Below are 19819 nucleotides of genomic sequence, written 5' to 3'. Positions count from 1 at the left end.
GAATAAGAAATTTATCTGCCATTGCTATTTATTATCTAGAATGCCATATATACTATTAACCAAGAGGTACTACACCATTTAGTTTTCTCTGTTCACTACTATACTGTAATTGAAGATCTCCAGGATATGCTTATCAAAAAACCACACAATTGTGCTTTCTGCATCTTTCAAAAGCTTATGCTTAACCTCTAGACATGAAAGGACAAGGACACCATCAAAACAGAAAGTTTTTTTAAACCCCAATTTTACTTACCAACAGTACTATGTTATTCCTCCCACTTTCTCCTTAGTTTTGAGAAAGGCACAGAAAATTTTGTTTTTATTTAATTGCTTTTTGCCTGTTGTATTTCTACCCCCTCACCAGGAAGATGTAAAGGTTGGGCTAGTTTTTATTTCTATTCTTCTAAATATCTCCATTGCAGTTTGATGCCACAGTTCTACTATATTCTCAATTTATACACACACACAAAAAAATCCTACTGAGTTTGTTTTCTTAACATCTTATTTGTTTATACATTCTTAATTCTGAGTTGATGTTTTTAAGATTCACTATCTATAAATGTTAGAAAAAGCCCTCCAAATACAGTAGTACACAACAGTTTGCTTCATATCAAGTGCCTGTTTCTTGACAGTCACTCCAGGTAATATACCTAAATGGCAGCTGGAGAAGGTCTGCCCCCAGCCTGTAGCAGGCAGCTTCCTTTCTAACAGAGATGAGGACAGTAAGGCACACACAGCTCAGACAATGCTGCTCTCTTTAGGTGAAGCCATTTTTTGCCCCTGTCATGCATAGGGAAATCCAGATGCCGTTCTTGGTGTTAACGTTGCCTTTTTAAATCTAAATCTGCAATTTTCCCACTTATGTTTTATGGCATGCACACTTCAGGGAATACCCTGAATATCCATCAGGTCAGGAATCAGGAGGTGAGACTTCCCAACACAACAGTAAGTGCTCACTAGGTACCTGTTTGGCCACTGAAAAGAATCTCAGTCCTTTCTTTTGTTTGCACCATATTTAAGTTTTGAGTAAATACCATTACCACGATTTTCAAATTATGTAAAATTCAACAGCTGAGCTATTCAGTTAGTCCCGTACAAAGCTGTGTAGCAGTCACACAAGCCCCATGTCAGCTGTTATGCCTATTCAGCTCTTTTGAGCAGCAACCTATTCACTGTTCACCCATCTGTAAAACACACTAAAATACCCTAACATATCAACTTTAATGAGCCTCTCAAAAGAGCAACAAATACTGTATAAATAGCCACTTGCTGCCATATATATTAATTAGATAGCCAGATGTTTTTTATTTCTACATTCAGCTTGTGAACATGAAAATTCATACAAAAGCGTTTTCTAAGGCTTAGATATGGCAAATTATTACAGGGACAATTAGACCTTTTTTTTTTAAATGACAAAATATATGTTGTCTTTTTATTTCCTGCCACACAATCCTGATCTTCTTATACGAACACTTTATAACTGTAAAGAGTAACATTAATTGGGTCTGAATAATTATATATCAATACACAGTAAGTGGGAATATGATTGCTACCCTCTTTTCTCTTGGCCCATGCATCTTTCTGAAAGGCCCTGATTATCTTGGTATGACTTTGGATGAATAAATGTGTTAGCTTATGGTTGTAGAAACCAGTCAAGAATGAAACTATCATTTTTTCCTCACAAATAAACATGCTTTTATGGTGTTAACAATAATATAATGAGAATCTTCAAAGTAAGAGCTCTCTTACCCAGAATAGGAACAAAATTATATTCTATGATGTTGACACTTACACAACCCAACAATCCCATGAAATAAAATTAAATTGCAACTTTTCATTTCATTTTGAAAATTTCATATCAATTCAAGAAATTTGATTTTGTTTCATTTTCTTTCATTTCCTTTTCTCCTTCCTGCCCAGCAAGAACTAAGAAAACGGCTTTGCAAAACAATGAGGGGACATTCAAGGTAAAAACTTTAGTCAGCAACTATTTGAAATCACCACTGCAAATTCAGCAGATATAGTCAAGGTAGGAATGGTAATAAAAACCTACAGATGAAAAGAATAAAGTACTTAAAGTATCTATTCCCAAAGGGCATTACCAGCACTCAAATTACAGAGGTAAAATTATTTGGAAATGTTCCAGGATACCTTAGGAGCACTAAAGTAGGTTTAACTATTTTATGTTCTTTTTAGGTATCTCTTTGTATTTCTGTTTTGTTGTTGTTTGTTTAACTTTGGTTTTGGTTTGTGGGATGTGCGGGTTTGTTTTGGGGGGGTTTTTTTTGAATGGTAATTAAGTTAGGTCCATACAGAATTTTATCTGATTAAAATTGCATCTGTTAAAACTTGTTGCATCCAAGTTGCATCCCCCATCCTGGGGAGGCAGGAGGGGGAAGGAAAGCTGATGGGTAAATTCTGGCCAAGATGAAGAAAGTGATGGGGCCTCTTTCTCTAACAGGCATAAGTTATGTAGCTTGATAAAGCAGTATTTATATTTGTACTAAAAGAATGATTTAGTCTGATGCAATTAGAGTAAAAAAAACACCCCCTCCAAAAAAAAAAACAAAAAACAAACAAACAAAAAACCCCAAACCACCTCCATAAAAACCTCACACCAATTTTGAACAGAATAAAAAAACCCCATGTTTTCAGATCTTAGCCAAAAGCATTAACTGAGTTATTGGTAATTACCCTGTGGAATATATTTTAATAGCAAAATCCTGACTCTCAAAAAAACCCCTGAAAACATCAAAAATCCTAAAATATTAGAAGTTCATTTCTATCTAGAAATTCTACCATGTGCATGTGGCCAGAGCAGTACCTTTGACACAGAATCACTTGGCTGCTTATCCTAAGTACTTGTGTGACTCTTCAGAAGAACAACTTAGAGCACCTCACTGTTTTCTCCTCTCTAGTCAATCCTGAAGAACTCTTCTCACATGCAAACGAATGTGTCACTAGGAAAAAGAATAGTTTGTCTGATGTCATGCAGAGGTTACATCCCTACTGCTTCCCCATATCATTCCCTAAAGCTGGTGGAGTGATGGACTGGCTCCAGGTTGTGGCAGCCTGTCTTTGCCCAAAGCTGAATGTGTTTAGGATATCTCTGAGGTGTCTCACATTCATCTATAAAACACACTAGATGGGTCAGCTCTTGGAGACTGTCACCATCCCAATGGCACTGGCTGCATGCTTGACAAGACACTTCTATTAGTCCAGAACTTCAGCCTCCATTGCCCAAGAAATATCATCCCTTGTGTCCTCCAGTGCCTTTACTGAATGCTAAGTCTGTCTACTCTCCACCATCAACTCCCATGAACTGCAAAAAAAAGGACTGCCAAACTGATTCAAGTGACCCAAAACTGAGTGAAAAAAAAAAGGACTAGTATTTTTGACAGCATTTGAACAAAAAACAAATGGCAGCTGCCCTCCTCATGCTGGTGATACATTCATTCTTTCTTTAAAGTTTTGTGATTAGCTATGAAGCTTACATGTATTCATATTTTGCTAAACTACTAGTAAAACTGCACTTTTTTCCAATACTCAGTCAGTAGAAGCAGAGTTTTAAAAATTTTTATTATTCAAGTCTAGTCAGGAACTATTTCACAAATGACAACAATGAAAAACCCTTTTAAAGAAATATTTTGACAGATCAACAAAGATCAAATAACTATGTATCTGCCAAATTGACAAAAGATATCAAATATAATCTGTGGTCATATATATGAGTATAACATATTTGTTCCAAGCAGATCTAGAAAAACAGTAAAGAGTCAAAGCCAACACTTCTAATGTGCCATTAAATATCCATCAAAAGTTTAGTCTGAGGCAAGATTAATCCTCCCCCTCATATGAGAAGGCATGCAAATCCCTGATGGTTCTTAGAAGAGTTATTTCAACACTTGGAAAGAAATCGATTTAAACCTACCAAATCATGATGCTGTCAGTCATGAAAACTCCCTTTGAGCTGTATAATAATTTTGCAATAACCTTATTTGGAAAGGACTAGTCATTAAATAGAGAATACATGACAGATAAGACACAGCATCTGGCATGTGCCAAGTCTGGTATTTGCTCGTTATTTTTCTGTTTTCCGGTCAGGTTGTCAAGAAGTCATCTGATTATGGAAAAAAAGCCTAAAAGAAAACATGAAAAAATAATAACGGTAATCAAATGGTTCTCTAGTGCATTATTTCCTCTTGGTCAAGACAATTGGATGTGAGTCATTTGAATAAAGGAAACAAACTCATACTTTCCTGATTAACAAAGGTCATTCACATTCAGCTGCCCAACACACAAGAGTACTTGTAGACAGTGATACTCTGACTAACTAGAGACTTGGACATATGGAGACCATCTGAGAGACCATAGAGAAGTGCCTCTGGCTTCACCTAAATTTCACGCGTGTATTAATAAGAGGAAAATAAACCAGGAAGAAAATCTTCAGAATGACAAAGAAAAACCCAAACATTTCACCAAAATACGTCTTCCTGTACATGTACAAAGCATTTGGAAAAAACAGCTCTACACACCTCAACCATCAGTTCTCCCTCATGCCTCCCAGCAGGGCATTAACACCAAGAACCCCTGCTGCCTGACTGCAACCTCAGAGCTACAATAGCAAAGTGAGCTGCATGTGGCTGAAATAGGTAGTCAGCTCAAGCTCACCTGGCAAACAGGACCAACAGCTCTGCATGATGCTTTAGGCTTCGCAGGTACCACAACTGCTTTCTCTTAACTGTGGCACCGCCCTGGTGCTTGGAAAGGCAAACTCAGCCACGTACTCAGCAGGTCACCAAAAGTAGCATCGAGCACGTTGCACTTGCACTCTTGAGGAGTATCAAATCGTGCCACCAGAGAGGACACTCACAGTACCGTAGTAGGATTAGACACAGAACTCAACATATCTAATGTAATCTGACAGGGTAATGAGTATCTTTTTCACATACTGCTCTGAGGGGGGAGAAGCAACTAAAAATAAATTGTGTCACTGGAACAGGTGCTTGGTAGGAGCTGATGCAAAGTCAGCCCTGGCTGAAGGAACAAGTCACCCTGAAACGGAGCATGAATTCAGATAGGTTCTACTAAAATTTTTAGCTATTTTAAATGGTTTCCCGACAAAGGAAAGGAAGAACGATTTATCAGGGAGCTTTATTAAGTTGGATTGCTGTTCTCACCAGGCAGAATAAAAACCTCCCCGAAATGTCACAAATCCGTCTTCAAGATCTTGAGAATGACCAGCAATTTTAGATTTAATAACCCTTTCTAGTATAGGCTTACAATCCAGTATAGAAAATTACCTCAGAAATCTTATGAATCCTGCTTGGATTAAGTCATTTCAGTTTTCTGAATGTGTTAAGTTGAAAAGAAAAAAGAACACATTAAGTCGAAACAGGAGAAGGGAGAGAAGACATTAAAAAAAAAAAAAAAAGAGAAAAGAAAAAGATTTAATCATAGAGAAGCTCCAGCAAACTACACAGGAGAAAGATACTCTAACACATGAATTGCTCCTTTGTCCCACCTGCACTTCTTAGGAACCTTAAAGTAATTGGAATTTGACTGTTAGCTTGGAACATTTTCTCTGATGTGAGTTCATAAATTCTAAGTCATAAAAGGAGAAACAAACACATACCTAAAAAGATAACTTTCGAGAACATGAAATATGTTAATCTCTGTACTACATCCTAAACAATACTTAGCATAACAGGAAAAGCTGCCTTAAGGAGACTCTAAAGCCCTCTGTCCTAAATGCCAGAGAAAATAATTAACTGAACAAAGAATGGGAGAAAAAGAATCATTTGTGCATTTGAACAAAATAAGTAGAAGCCCAGACCTATTCCATACAACGTAATTAATAATGAACTATCTACTGGGAGTAATGCAGACAGAACAAGATCTAAACATTTTTTAACTTTTGAAGATATTCTTTATAACTGAAAGTAAAAGGAAAAAAAAAATCCTTTCTTTGTATCAGGGCAGAAACAGAGGAAAAAAATTGTACTCTTTACAGGTACTGAGGAACTCTTAATACATACCTTTTCCATTGAAATGAATTTTTAAAAAAATGAAAAATTAAAGGTAGGACACAAACTTGCACAACTTCCTCTTGTGCAAGTTTGTTGAATTAGTGATTTCCCTCCATAGTTTGGGATGTTGAATGACTTTGCAGGGGTACACCAGGTCTTTGCAGTGTCCAGCCTAGAAACTTCAATTGAAACTGTATTCCTTCTTTTGATGCAAAAATAAAAATGACTGCAAATAGCGATCATCTAAAAAACTAAGTGGTTTTGTAGTTCATTCTCTATGTCACCCCAAACCAAGGGGAAAACAGTCACCACAGAATTGTTAAGGCTGGAAAAGACCTCAAGATCAGAAAGTCCCACCATTAACCCAGCACCACCATGTTCACCACTAAACCAAGTCTCTGAGTGCCTCCAGGGATGGTGATTCTACCACTCTCCTGGGCACCTTGTTTCAATGCTTGATAACCCTTTCAGTGAAGAAATTTTTCCTTATATCCCACCTGAACCTCCCCTGGCACAACTTGAGGCCATTTCCTCTGATTCTGTCCCTTGTTACCTGGGAGAAGAGACTGACCCCCACCTGGCTACAACCTTTTTCAGGTGCTTGTAGACAGTGATGAGGTTTCCCCTGAGCCTCCTTTTCTTCAGGCTAAACAACCCCAGCTCCCTCAGCTCAAATGTCCTTCTCATAGTGAGATATGGCCTCACCAGTGCTGAGTAGAGAGGGACACCCTGATCTGCCCTGATCCTGCTGGCTACACTATTGCTGGTACAAACCAGGATGTCATTGGCCTTCTTGGCCACCTGGGCACACTGCTGGCTCATGTTCAGCTGCTGTTGACCAGCACTCACAGGTTCTTTCCATCAGGTGGCTTTCCAGCCACTTTTCCGCAAGCCTGTAGTGCACCGCATGGGGTTGTTGTGACCCCACTGCAGGACCCAGCACTCAGTCTTGTTGAACCTCATACCACTGGCCTTGGCCCATCAATCCAGCCTATCCAGTTTCCTCTGCAGAATCTTCCTACCCTCCAGCAGATCAACACTCCCACCCAACTTGGTGTTGACTGCAAGTTGACTGAAGGTACACTCAATCCCCTTGTCCATCATGTTGACAGAAGGCATTTTGGTGCCAAGTGGAATAGTTGTCTTGTAAATAGAAATCTTCAGTTGCTCTTTAACAGGCTTGTTTTCAAAATCTGAGCATCTTGTTCTGTTTAGACATTTAACTATTATGCCTGTCATAGTTTGTTTATTAAATAGAAATCAGTCAATATAAACCTTGCTATGTTCAGAACCCACGCAGCGCAGAGAAAATCTCCCCCACAATAAGCCTGGGGCAAAACACTTCCAAGGTAAATGAATGTAAGCATGTGCTGCAGTGTGCTTATTTAATACTGCTGCAAAACCCTACTTGGGGAAATAGAAGAAAGCAGTTGAAAGAATGATTTATAAAGTAACATAAAAAAATCAATTATGGGCTCCAATTGTGGGGCCTCTTTCACAACTGACAAATAACCATCTAATGAAAGTCAGCAATGCATGCAACACATAGTAATTGTTAAATATAAACAATTATTGTATATATTGTATAACTAGATTTAATCTCTGGAAGTCGACATTGCAGGGTATTGTTTTATTCTAAAGCTTAGCATTTCAACAGGAAGATTCAGCATCTCTTCAGGATACCTAAATTATAGAGGATAAAAATCCTTATCCAAAACAATCCAAACAATATCTAAAGGAAACATAAACACTGCTCAAGCATCATCACCTACTTGTTATAGCGCAGAATTGGTCAAAGCCTCCCTACAATCACAAAATGAACTCAATAGGCTTTTGCCTCTCCTGTCCTACAGAACACCAAACACCTCCAACATAAATCCAAACACAAAAGAACAAGAGCTTTTGTTATGTATTACTCTGAGAAATGATCAAAATATTGTCACTGGAACAAAATGCAAGACAGAATCTTCCTTGAAAACACACATACAGAGAAAACAAGAAAAATCCTTCCAATTATCATCAGAGGAAGGCAAATTGAAAAAAAAAATTATACTAAAACAACAGTTTTAGTGCACACTAAGCTTGGGAACTACAGAAGATAGCTACCACTGCTTCCTTTCCCACCTTTTTCTGTGGTCCCCCTCAAGAGACAGGGCCAAACCCACAGCCAGAGACAGGAGCTATGCCAGCTGCTACAACTGCTTCAATGGATATTGGAAAAGCTAGTGAGACAAAGATAATTAAGGGCATGTGCAAGCTCTACAGGAACCCTAGCATGACTATCAGCAGCAACAACCAGAAGAGGCTCAAGCTGAGCCTTGAAGAGCTCAAATTACTGCTAATAAATCAAAATGACCTTGGTTCAAAGAGTTTGAAAAAACAAGAGACTCTCTCTTAATAGTTGTAATTTCTTCTGTTTCCCAAATTGCCATTTCTAGAGTTTACTGTCCAATTCCAACAAAGCCAAGTAAGTCTTGACTGATGTTAGGCCAGAGGCTAGCCAAGATTTATTCACAATAGATCAGCCATTAAAATGTACTATTTTCAAATTACAATAATCTAATTTTATAGATTCAGTGTCTAATGGACCCACAGCAAGACAGGCAAAATTCCCAGACTGCTAAGCATATCCTCTTAACCAGTTTCATTCAGCAGGGCTGCCTAACAACATTAATGTGGATGTCTTAAGAGAATTATTTCCATCACATATCAAGCACAAACTGCAAAACCTCAACTTTTCTCAGTCATTACTACTTTTTTTATTTCTTAAATGTCAATCAGTTGACATTACTTTTAATAGGATGGGTCAAAAATAATGTTTTAAGTCCAGCATTCTGAAATAAAAATTTGTGGAACAAAGCCAAGAGTTTACAGCACACTCTGAAGTGAAAAGCTGCCTCTTAGCAGACGTGATCCTATCGTAAAAAAATAAAATAAAAAGTCTCATTTCAGTCAGCCAACCTCTCCACATACAATTCACAGCATGAAGGGTATATGGGACAGTGCAAATAAGTAAAAACAACCTTATTTCATCTAAACCAGTGCAATTTTCAGACAGTACAGTTCAAGCTTCAGAAGTGAAATGAGGATCTGAATTTGTCTGCCTGATAAATTTTATATACCTTCCCCTGTCTCTTTATTTGAATTGCACTGTATGTGTCAGTAGAAGACACAGTAATTTTTACAGTGGTGCTTGGTAATTAATCTGATAATTATGTTTATTTGCTCTACTATTAGCCCTCCATTATTAGGAAAGGGTTGTAAATTCTTTTAATTTACCTATTTGTATTTTCAGATTACAACATGCAAAGCAGGCTAAAAAAAAAGTTTCTGTATCTACATGTCAAAAGGTAAAAAAATCTATTTCAATAATTTCTTAGTTACATCTCAAATATTCAAGCTTCTGTTGTATATTTGACTCAATAGTATTGAATATCAAGGTCCTCTTCCTGCGTAACAAACAAAATGGGAAAGAGCAGCCTCCAACAATCTGGCTCCACATTGTGGCAGTCACAAATGACCTCTAAGACAAGATGCTTTTCAGTTCTCAATCACAGACTGAGTTTTTCAGCAAACAGCCCAAAGACTGCAAATCACAATCCATAATTTTACTCTCAAACACATTTCCATTTCTTAAAAAAGTGCTATTTCTTAAGCACTCTTTTAGATGGGTAGCATCAATCCCTTCAGCAATCAGAGAAGACATGCAAAAAAGCCTGCTTTTCCACTCCCTGACTTGTCTTTGTTAGAAAGACCACAATAGAAATAATTACATCAATAAAGAGTAAGGTCATTTTGGGAATATATGCAGTAGGTATTCCTCCTGTAATAAGAGTTTATGGAATGTTTTACAGAGGAGGAACCTCACATTGAATTACAACAAGTAGATCAGAAAGGCCGTATTAGTATTCATGAACAATACAATCACAACAACAAAAAAAAGATGTAAGCTTTACTGAAAAATGCCACATACAACATACCTCAATGATTCCTCCCTCAGGCTATAAAAAGCTCTAGACTCTAAAAATGTCTTCCTCTTACTTCTCTCTCTCTCTTAAAAATTCTCACTATTTTTTAACACAAACTCCAAAAATTTCTAGCCAAAGAACTATTTCAGGTGTATTTTCCTTTAAAATAAAAAGACCAAATGAAATTTTCTGAAGACAAAAGTCTTTAACAAACTATCAGTGAAGTTCTTCTCAAATCCACAGCATCATTTCCTATCAATCTTCTTCACAAATTCAGTAATTTAAAACCAAAAAAGAATTCTAGGATCATATATGTAAACTTGTATTTGACAAACATTTCATCAATGACAACAAAAAAAAAGAGAACCATCTATTACCATTCTGTCTCAGCACATCCTGCAAATGTAAGCACCTCTTGCTGAATTTCAGTGAAAATACTCACACAGCAGAAATATAAGAATTCGATAACTCTTGTCTTACTTATTAAAAGTGCTTACCCCAAGTACTAAATATATGCCATTGGCAGCAACTGATTTGCAGCACTTCACTTAAGTCTGCAATGTATTTAACACATAAAGGACTCCAGTTTCATCATGTAGAGAAGGATTTAATGTTAGCAGGTAGCAGCTGCCAGCACTTGGATACTGTTATTAGAAATGGTTTAGGCAGTTTATACACACAGCACTTATATGCCTTCTGGTTCAGGCATTAATAGCTAGATCATACACTTGAAACACTCTGTGAAAGGCACCTTAAAATAGAGCTGGGGTCTGAGATCACTTTTATCCCTGTAAATGCAGAGCAGTTTAATTCACTCTTATGTTTAAAGTCTGAATATGCTGAATTTAGTCCCAGGCTTCTCTAACACAGTCTGGGAGAGGACAAGACTGACACACGTGAACCAATAGAAAAACTGAGCAAAGGCAAATAGACTTTGAAAAGGCAGTTTGCTATAACTCATACAAAGAGACAAAACCAGTTAATCTCACACATGGAAAAAAATAATATCCTGGTTTTCCATAGCACTGCTACTCTGAATTTTTTTCCCTTTGAAGAATACAAAGTGAAGAAGGTGAAGTCCTTCCTTAGCCAGGCTTATGCAGCTGCCCAGAACAAAATGGGAGCCATTAATTGATGCAACTAAGAGGAAAACATGGTGCAGTAGTTTCTGTGTGTGCTGAAGTCGTGTGCAGTACACCGAAGACAACGAGCAGAAAGACTTTCCCCTCATCTGACCTAGTTCTGTCAAAGATTCACACATGGAGATGGTGGGTGTAGAGGTGACACATGAAGTATCTTTAAAAATTTTGGAAGGCAAAATTTTGGAAGGCACAGTGAAGAACACCTAAGACCTTGATGGAGAAAGGGAAGCTGGCTGAACACTAGAAGATTCAGAGAAGATATTAGAAGGCTGCCTAGACCTCTAGGTATGCAAGGAAGTGAACAAAAACAAACCTAAAAACAATCCTGGAAAAAAGTGCCAGAAGGATGGTTAGTTTCAGGACAAAGTTACCTGATGCTGCAAGTATATCCTATTTGAATAGAGCTACATATTTTAAGAATCTTTTTTTTTTTTTCTTAAGCAGCATGTAAAAAAACCTGTAAAAACTTAAAATTGCAAAAACATAATCAAATTTTCTGGGTTCTGAATTAGTGTTGTCTGCAGTGTCACAGATACAGCATAGAAAGGCACTGTCCTGAAAGAGTTCTCACACAAAAACAACAAAGAATAGCAGAAATAAGGATCAAAGGCTCAAAGAAACATTACTGTTTTGTTAAATTATTCTAAAACACATATCTCAATTATCTTTTACTTGCTGTACACCCAACCAGTGGTAGCTGGGTAAATTCTGCACAAACAGTGGAACAGGTTGCCCAGAAAGGCTGTGGAGTCCATCCCTGGAGCTACACAAAGCCTGACTGTGCACATTCCTGAGTAACTTGGTGTAGCCAACTCTGTTGGACTGCAGGATGCCCAGAGGCCCCCTTCCCACTCCAGCAATTCCCTGATCAGAGTAGAATGGATTTCTGAGAAGTTATTTAAAAATTACTGTTTTTCCACAAAGTGGATCAGAGAGGGTACTTTATATAAAAGCTAAAGTCTTGAAAAAAACCCAAACAGAATACAACTGGGAATGAAACCTACAAATAATTGGTAAATCAGCTTTTTGGTGGACAGAAGACGATTTTGGACAATATCATCTAGGAAAAGCACCGGTCATCACTCATGAACAGATTCATGGAGGAAGCTGACAGTGAAGAGCAGCAAAATGAGATTTACAGTCTGGAAATAAAAGGCAAAAAACCCCTAAGCTCCTACTTAAAATTAAAGTTAAAAGACAGAACCATGGCAGGTTTCTGAGGCAAATCTTAATCCAACACTGTCAGCACTCCAGCCTTTCTGATCATATCACTAATTTTTTTCACAGTTTGTAGTCAAGCCAGTATGTCTATTAGGAGAGTGCAACAAACAGGAACACGGAAAAGCTTCCCCTACATAAATGGGACAGTAGTTTTAGGCCAAAAGTGATCAGTGACCTTTATGAAGAAAGAAAGAAATGCTCTTGATGAAAAGACATTAAAGAATTGGGAACTATGGGAGTCACCTCAGTACTCAATTACTGAAACTTAATGGGTTTGACCCAGGCTTACAAAATAATTGACCCAACACAAGGGTCTTGCTCAAAACGTATCACCAAAAATAACTTCAAAAAGTGTGGGGTTTTTTTCCTCAAACTAACCTCCAAAACCAGAAATTCAAAATGAGAAACCATTTCTTCCTCTGTTACCTACTCTTCCCAATTACACCACAGAACTATTGTGATTACTTCATGCCCTTATACAATACACATATATTCTTGCCCACCCCAAAAGAGAAGTTTTGTTTGTTACCTCTTACCGACAGTTATTTTGACAGTTTTTTTCTGAGAGTCCATCCTCATCTTCTCCCATAATATCCACTGCCGAAAATATCAGTGCAACCAGAATTGCAAAGCAGCATACCAGTGCAAAGATCACAATGCATCTTTGCTGGGACTGAAAGAGATTAAGATTAAAAGAAGTTTTAATGGCATGAGCACATTCGACTCAATGTCTTGAGATTCTAAAAGTTTTACATAAGATCTAGAATTCTTTGAAGATTTTACTGCCATAGGTGTCAACACCTCAGGATGAAAACACTCTCAAAATTGTCCTTCAAGTATCACCTTGAGACATATTTTAAATCCCTCAGGCACTGTTAAATAATTCATGTCACAAATAATATTCATAACTTAAACTGCTTTCTGTTTGTACCACAAGGAAAGTATTATGCATTAAAATAACAACTCCTACATTAACTACGTATTTTCTGATTGCACCTCACAGGTAAACTACACACTTGGGATAGCACTCAGAAGTTTCATTATGTTTGGTTGAAATAAAACATGTCATTGCAAGGCAACTGAGGAGCAAAGTCTTTTTTTTTCTTATTGCTACAAAAAGTAACTGACATTGTCCCTATGATTGTCACAGACACTTTGACAAGTCCTTGCCCCACAGTATTAATAATATACGGAAAACAAGTTCACAGATGATAGATGGGATTCAAGGAAACAATGTGAGCCTGTTGCTCAGTATGATAGGTAATGCCCTCCACATCTCAGACTAAATATTAAAACAGCATAGCACTACCTTTCAAAATCTTGCAGTAATATATCAGGGACACCTGGCAGAGCTGTAGATAAATGTGAAATCTCCTAAAGACAGTCTTCTGACATGCAATTTACATAGTTGCAAAAACAAAGTATGTTGTATTTTGAAACCAAATGTTCAAAAAAATATATTGTACATTTTTCTACTGAAGTAAATTTGCACAAAACCACACACCTATATAAAAATATGTCTAACTCCTGTTGCCATAGTTATTTTCTTAATTTTCATTATTGCCCTGTAATTAAAATGTCACATAAATAAAACAGCTTCATAAAGGAATTGGAAAGTGAGAAAGTGCATGAGAAAGCAGGAAAAGTATATGGGAAAGGAAGCAATGTTATGCTTGCAGCTGATAATGAACTTCATATTATTTCCATTGTTCCCGACATTTTGTTTAAGAGATAATAAGTTCCAGAGTAAAAGAACAGTTTCCCATACATAGGCTTCCAAAACTTTCCAGCTAGTGCAGACTCCAGAAGAACATGCTTATGCATTTTAGAACAAATCAGATACAAACATTTTATCTCAGTCTGTGAAAATCTAAAATACAGCAAACAACTTCTTCAGACAAACTGGAAAAAAAATCTATGTACTAGATGAGAAATTAATATTTGGAAATTGCTTAGATTAAAATTGAAATTTTTATTAGAAAAGAAAGAATGAAAAATAGCTACTTGCACCAAACAAGCGTTCTGAGCCTCTCTTTTGACAATGGTAATAAATCTTTATTTTCATGCACTTTGCCACAGTGCTGGCAATTTTAAAATAAGCTTTCTCTAATTAAAACAGATTATAACAGACTATATAATTGCTCCCTTATACCATCTATGGATGCCTGTGTGTATGTATGTGCAAGTAATACCAGGCTTCGTGAAAGAATGCAAAATAAAAGAGCTCACACCATTGACAGACTAGAAGGAATCTGCTAGATTGCTCTTCAGACTCCTGCGTCTGTGGGCTTGGGCAGACTGTTTGCTTGATGCTATGTTGTTGCATTTCCCCTTGGCAACTGAGATCCCTCTTAGCTTATCAGACCTATCCTGTTTCCCTCAGTAAATGCCTAAACTCCTCAGTGTTCAAACTTGCAGTCTTCAACACTTAATTATGGAATACAGGGTTGTGAGGGATCTATAGAACTTATGCAACCCATCTATCCATACATATGGTTAATTTGTACAAATATTAGTTCTAACAGATATTTGTTTGACCTGTCCCTAAAAATCTCCAGTTGAAAGAGACCCTAGAGTCTCTTCAGGCAACTCCATCCCACATCTGAGCACCATATTGATGTCTAACATAAGTCTCTTACACTGTAACATTTCTTATTTTTCCTTCCCATACTCACTGAAAACAGCAAACAGAGCATTGCACTCTCACATATTTAAAGCCTGCTACAGATGCTAAGAAGCCTATGCCCAGAGCACCTACTAGCTTTAATGTACCGACGTGCAAGCCCAGAAATTCTGTTGCGTGACAGAAAGATTTGTTCAGAGCTTATGGAAGACTGGGAAAGAAACTTCTGCAGTAAGGATTATCAAAAATACCGGAAGCAAAATGTGTCTCTTTCACCTGACTCATCTAGCTTAAATAATATTTACGTTAAAACAAATCCACCAAAACGCTGCACTTACTAAAACAAAGCATGGGGATTTTTAGTGCTGTTATGCCTCCAGGCAGAGAGTGAGAAAAAGAGCAAAAGCTGCACAATAGGTATGCAGTAAAGTACTATTCAGACTAAAGTTTAATCTGAGAAGGACCCTAACTGTTTATTAAGAGAAAGGATAGTCTATGTCAATTAAGGTTGCATCAGAGCCTGTGATATCCAAGCAGAATTGAAAAGCAGATACCCAAAGCAGAGCAAGAAAAAGGTCTCCAGCTTTACTGCACTCCCATTACTCAAAAGCTGTTAAACTGCCTCAATGGTCCTTAAAGCTTTCCGTTTCTTCACAAACAATAGGTATTTCTGTGACACACTACATTTAATCAGAAACTTATTCTTCCTCCATTACAGTACAAAAATGTCCTTCTCTCCTTGAAACAGAAACCGTGAAATTGCAATGCTGCATCTTCTGAAAAACTGACCACATAACAACAAAACATGTCATGGCTTTGAACTAGTGCTTCATTTTTATACCTATTTAAAGAAGGCAACACTTATGCACCACACTAATACAGAGTTTATATCTGCTTATCAGAACCAACGAGACTCTAAAAGGCAGGTTTTCACATCTTCTGTCTTATCAGTAGTCTGCTCTTTCCTGCAACGCGTCTGAACACAAGTGTGAGAACAACAGCATTCATCTGCATGCTACGATACACCTGCCAAAGATAGCAAGGAACTGGACTTCAAGAATTTAGCAATCATTCTTTTGTGTTTATTAGAGAAAAATGTTACTATAAAGACTGTTTTCCATCAATTTGGAATCCATGTACACTAATAATCTTCGTTGCAGCCTTGAACCCCTCAGTTAATATGATTAATGCCAATCAACACTTTAAATCCTATTAAAAATAATAGAAAGGAACTGATCCAAGAGTGCTAAGGTGACTTAAATATTTTTCAAATTGGCTGGACCTAGTGAGTTTCATCCTTGGATACTCAAGGCACTGGCTGAGACTAACAGAAACTAACCTTTAGCACTGACCTCTGACAAATCATGAGCATGAATGAAGTATCAGAAGACTGGAAAAAGTAAACATATTACCCATATTTAAAAAAAAGTTAGAAAGAGAGTAGAATTTGGCAAACAATAAACTACTTATTTTAACTTCAGTCTCTAGAAAATACTTGAACAAGTAATGAAGCTATTATATGTAGACACCTAGAAGGTAAGAAGTTTTGTCAAGAAAAAGACACACCAATCAATTTTGATTTCTATCTTTCCTAGTCACAAGCCCTATTATCCTTCCGGAGAAGTTGAAAATAATATATACTCACATCTTTAATGAAAACTTTCTTACAAACCACAGAAGTTATGTCCAGATTATTACAGGAGAGGTGTAAAGCTGGTTGAAATATCATGGTCATTGAAAAAATGGCAGGACATTTTAGAAAAGATTCAGAGGATTCTGCTGTGTATCTGTTTTTGTTCATGTCTTCATTATCAATCTAAATTACAGACTAGAAATGAAATGTGCTTTTTAAGTTTTCAATCAAAACCAAAGCAGTGCAAATTGAAAGCATGCTGAAAGACTAGATTAAAGTTTCAAAACGTTCTTGACACTTTAGGGAGTATGTTGACAAAAATAGGTTAAAGTTTAATAAAGGAAGAGAAAAGAGCTACAAGCAGGAAGGAGCAATCAGTTGCACAGATATAGGAACTGAGAAACCACTAGGAAAAAGAATAATCAAAATTACTAACAGGCTGGAGAAAAATACTCTAGGAAGACAGAGCAAAAAAGGGTAGGAGTCCATAGTTTGGAGAGGAGAAGAAATATGACCAAGGGGTACAGCATTATCACATGACCATCAGGTACAGTGAAGGCAAAATTATCCACCAAGTACCACAATACCAGAAATAGGGGACGTTTACTGAAGCTTCTAAGAGTTAAGCTTCAAAAAGATAAAGTACTTTTTTATGAAGCAGAGGCTGTGAAAGCAAACAGGAGCAGCAAGTTCAAAAAGAGATTAGACAAAGCCTTCAAAAATATGTCCACAGCAGACGCTAGAGAAAACAGGCTGGGATGTGCCCTCTAATAGAGATGCTGGGGGACTTGCTGTTGTCACTGGTAGACACACAGTACAGGACCAGATATGCCAAGGGTATGAGCTGTAGAATATATTTTCTATATTCTTAAAAAGTTTCATTTTTCTGCAGAAGGAACCAAGAGTTATAGCAGAGAAGAATCTGATCATGTCACAACATGTCATGTTGACTTAGACCTCTACAACCAGCTATAATGCCTGAACTGAATACAAGGCAAAGTGAATCCTTTGCCTCTATTCAAGCTGCCATATTTTGCTCACCTTTCAAGACTGCGTGCAGACAGTTTAGAGGAAAATCAACAGTAAATACTTAATCCTGTAGTGACCCAGAAAAATAAGAGAATCATCAGTTAATTTTCCAAACAACATTTTTTAATGTGTTTTCCAAGGAAACAAGAAGACACAGTTTGACCAGCAGTCCCTGTCTGCCCAGTTTCTTTCAAATCTGTATTTGAACGAAAGATTTATAGGAATATAATTATCTCAGACAAGAGATAATTATAGACAAGAGTTTTACATGGTAGACTTGGCTGAGACAGACACAAACAAGTGCCTCTGCTGAGGAAAAGATGGTCCAAAGTTTTGTCTTTCACCACGTGCAAAGCTCAGCAGGATGCAGCCTCACAGAGATGGGTGGGAGGAACGACTGCCACAGTGGTATAGAGAGGGGTTGTGGCCCTGAGCACACACCTGCAACAAAGAACCTGCATTGGTTTCACTGCTCACCGAACAAACATTTGATCCAACAGGTCTGGCACTTAACTGATGGACGGCCAGATGACTATAAAGAGAAAACCAATAAACTCCTTTGGAAGAAATCCAAGGCTTTAGGGGTTGCTTATTTGGACCTCCTCCACACAAAGTGCTATATTACAAAAAGCTATTAACATTCACGATATGAAGTCTATAAGAAAAAAGGGTTTCCAGCACATCATCAACCAACCTCTGATGCAATGTTTTGACTAGAATTGGCATACGAGAGGGGGTGAAAAGCCTGAATACATTTAAGTGTTCACGCGCCACTTTGTCAAAATTGAGCCCTGACTTCTCATCATGACTCAGTCTTCAGCATAATGTAAGATAGTATTATAGTTTGGCAATGTCAAAAAAAGGCCATTGTCTACCCTAAAAATAACAGTCTACTCAAATCCAGTGTCTCCTGCAAAGAGAAAAAGAAAAGGAAAAATATTGAATTGGCCTGAACAGTCAATTCAGAATACTATTAATACTGCATTAGCAAAAACTGCAATTAGGATTTCTATATCCCAATATCTCTTTACATGTCTTTAAACCTGGATCCTCTGAGTAAGTAGTCAGCACAGCTAGCATTGCAGCCATTACTTCATCAGGAATTTTGCAATTAAAAATTGCAGGGCTAGAAAAAACTACATTTCTTTTTGGATCAGCACTTCACCACATACTAAAAAAAAAGTACCTTTAGACAAACAAAACCTAACAAAAAAAAAAAAAAACCAGATAAAATTGTGTTACTAACAGACATACACATATAGTACTTCATTCTATATATTACATCTTTTATGTACAGATAAGAGACCTTCTATATACAACTGTAGTTCACAAATATAATTAAAAACTGAATTCAGTCCTCTTCATAAATCAGGTGAAACACAGCAACTCATCACTGAGCAAACAGGTGTTTGAAAGTCTATTATTTTCCATCAAGAACTGGATCGCATAAGGCAGCATTTTGAGAAAGAATGAAATTAATAAATACATCAAGATGCAAGCTGTTAATATATTGCAGAACAGTCCATTTAAAATCAATTATAATCATTGGAGGACAGCTGGCTGAGGGATATAGCAGGTGATAAGAAGACTGGTCTATAGTCTGAAAGTCCAATTTCTAGCAGAAAATGATCTTTCAGATTTTACACCCTTTATGTATCACTCTGGAGTCTATAGCACAGCAGGAAACCAGTGAGAAAGCTCCAAATTGTAGCCCAATTCTCTCGACACCTAGTTTAATTTTGTTGTTGAGAGTCTCAACTCCTAATGGAAACTGGACTGAAATATCAGAATCTCTACAAATCAGAATCTTCCATGAACACAAAAAAAGGATTTGCAGTAACTTGCCATATTGCATCTGTCTCTAGTGAGCAATTCTCTTGTTTTCAAAATCAACAGGAAAAAAAAATAGTCTACGGTACTACTATCTTTTCCATACTTTGTTTCCATTCATCAAAATCATATTTTTCTACTAACTCTGACACAGGAATTTCTTAAACCTCTTCTGGAATGAACTGTTCATTGCTCATATTCAACTTTTAATCTAAAGATTATTTATGTTTCTATTAAAGTGAAATGGAATATTTTAAATTAAAAAGAAGGGGGAAATTATATTTTTCTCTGTATTTGCTGGTTAAACATGCTCAAAACCTTTACTCTTAGTCACTTCAGACTCA

At 37.0% G+C, this 19819-nt stretch overlaps 1 protein-coding gene across 3 annotated transcripts in view; it reads right to left on the bottom strand.

Annotated features, from left to right (window-relative positions):
- Positions 1-19819, bottom strand: part of PLD5 (phospholipase D family member 5) — a 170116-nt gene that overhangs the window by 88152 nt on the left and 62145 nt on the right. Inside the window, exon 2 of one of the 3 annotated variants that reach the window (XM_039388653.1) lies at positions 12897-13033. The exons of 1 other annotated variant lie outside the window; for it this stretch is intronic. In XM_039388653.1, coding sequence (XP_039244587.1) covers positions 12897-13033 — 137 coding nt within the window. Of the gene's footprint in view, positions 1-12889; positions 13034-19819 lie in introns of those variants that run through there. One more of the 3 variants, XM_027750658.2, reaches the window with a different exon arrangement.

Source organism: Pipra filicauda, unplaced genomic scaffold, assembly GCF_003945595.2.
Source record: "Pipra filicauda isolate LSUMZ 115617 unplaced genomic scaffold, ASM394559v2 scaffold122_size2191957_pilon, whole genome shotgun sequence".
NCBI lineage: Eukaryota > Metazoa > Chordata > Aves > Passeriformes > Pipridae > Pipra > Pipra filicauda.
Note: the sequence above shows the minus strand (reverse complement) of the source record. Positions and strands in the feature narration are given on the sequence as shown.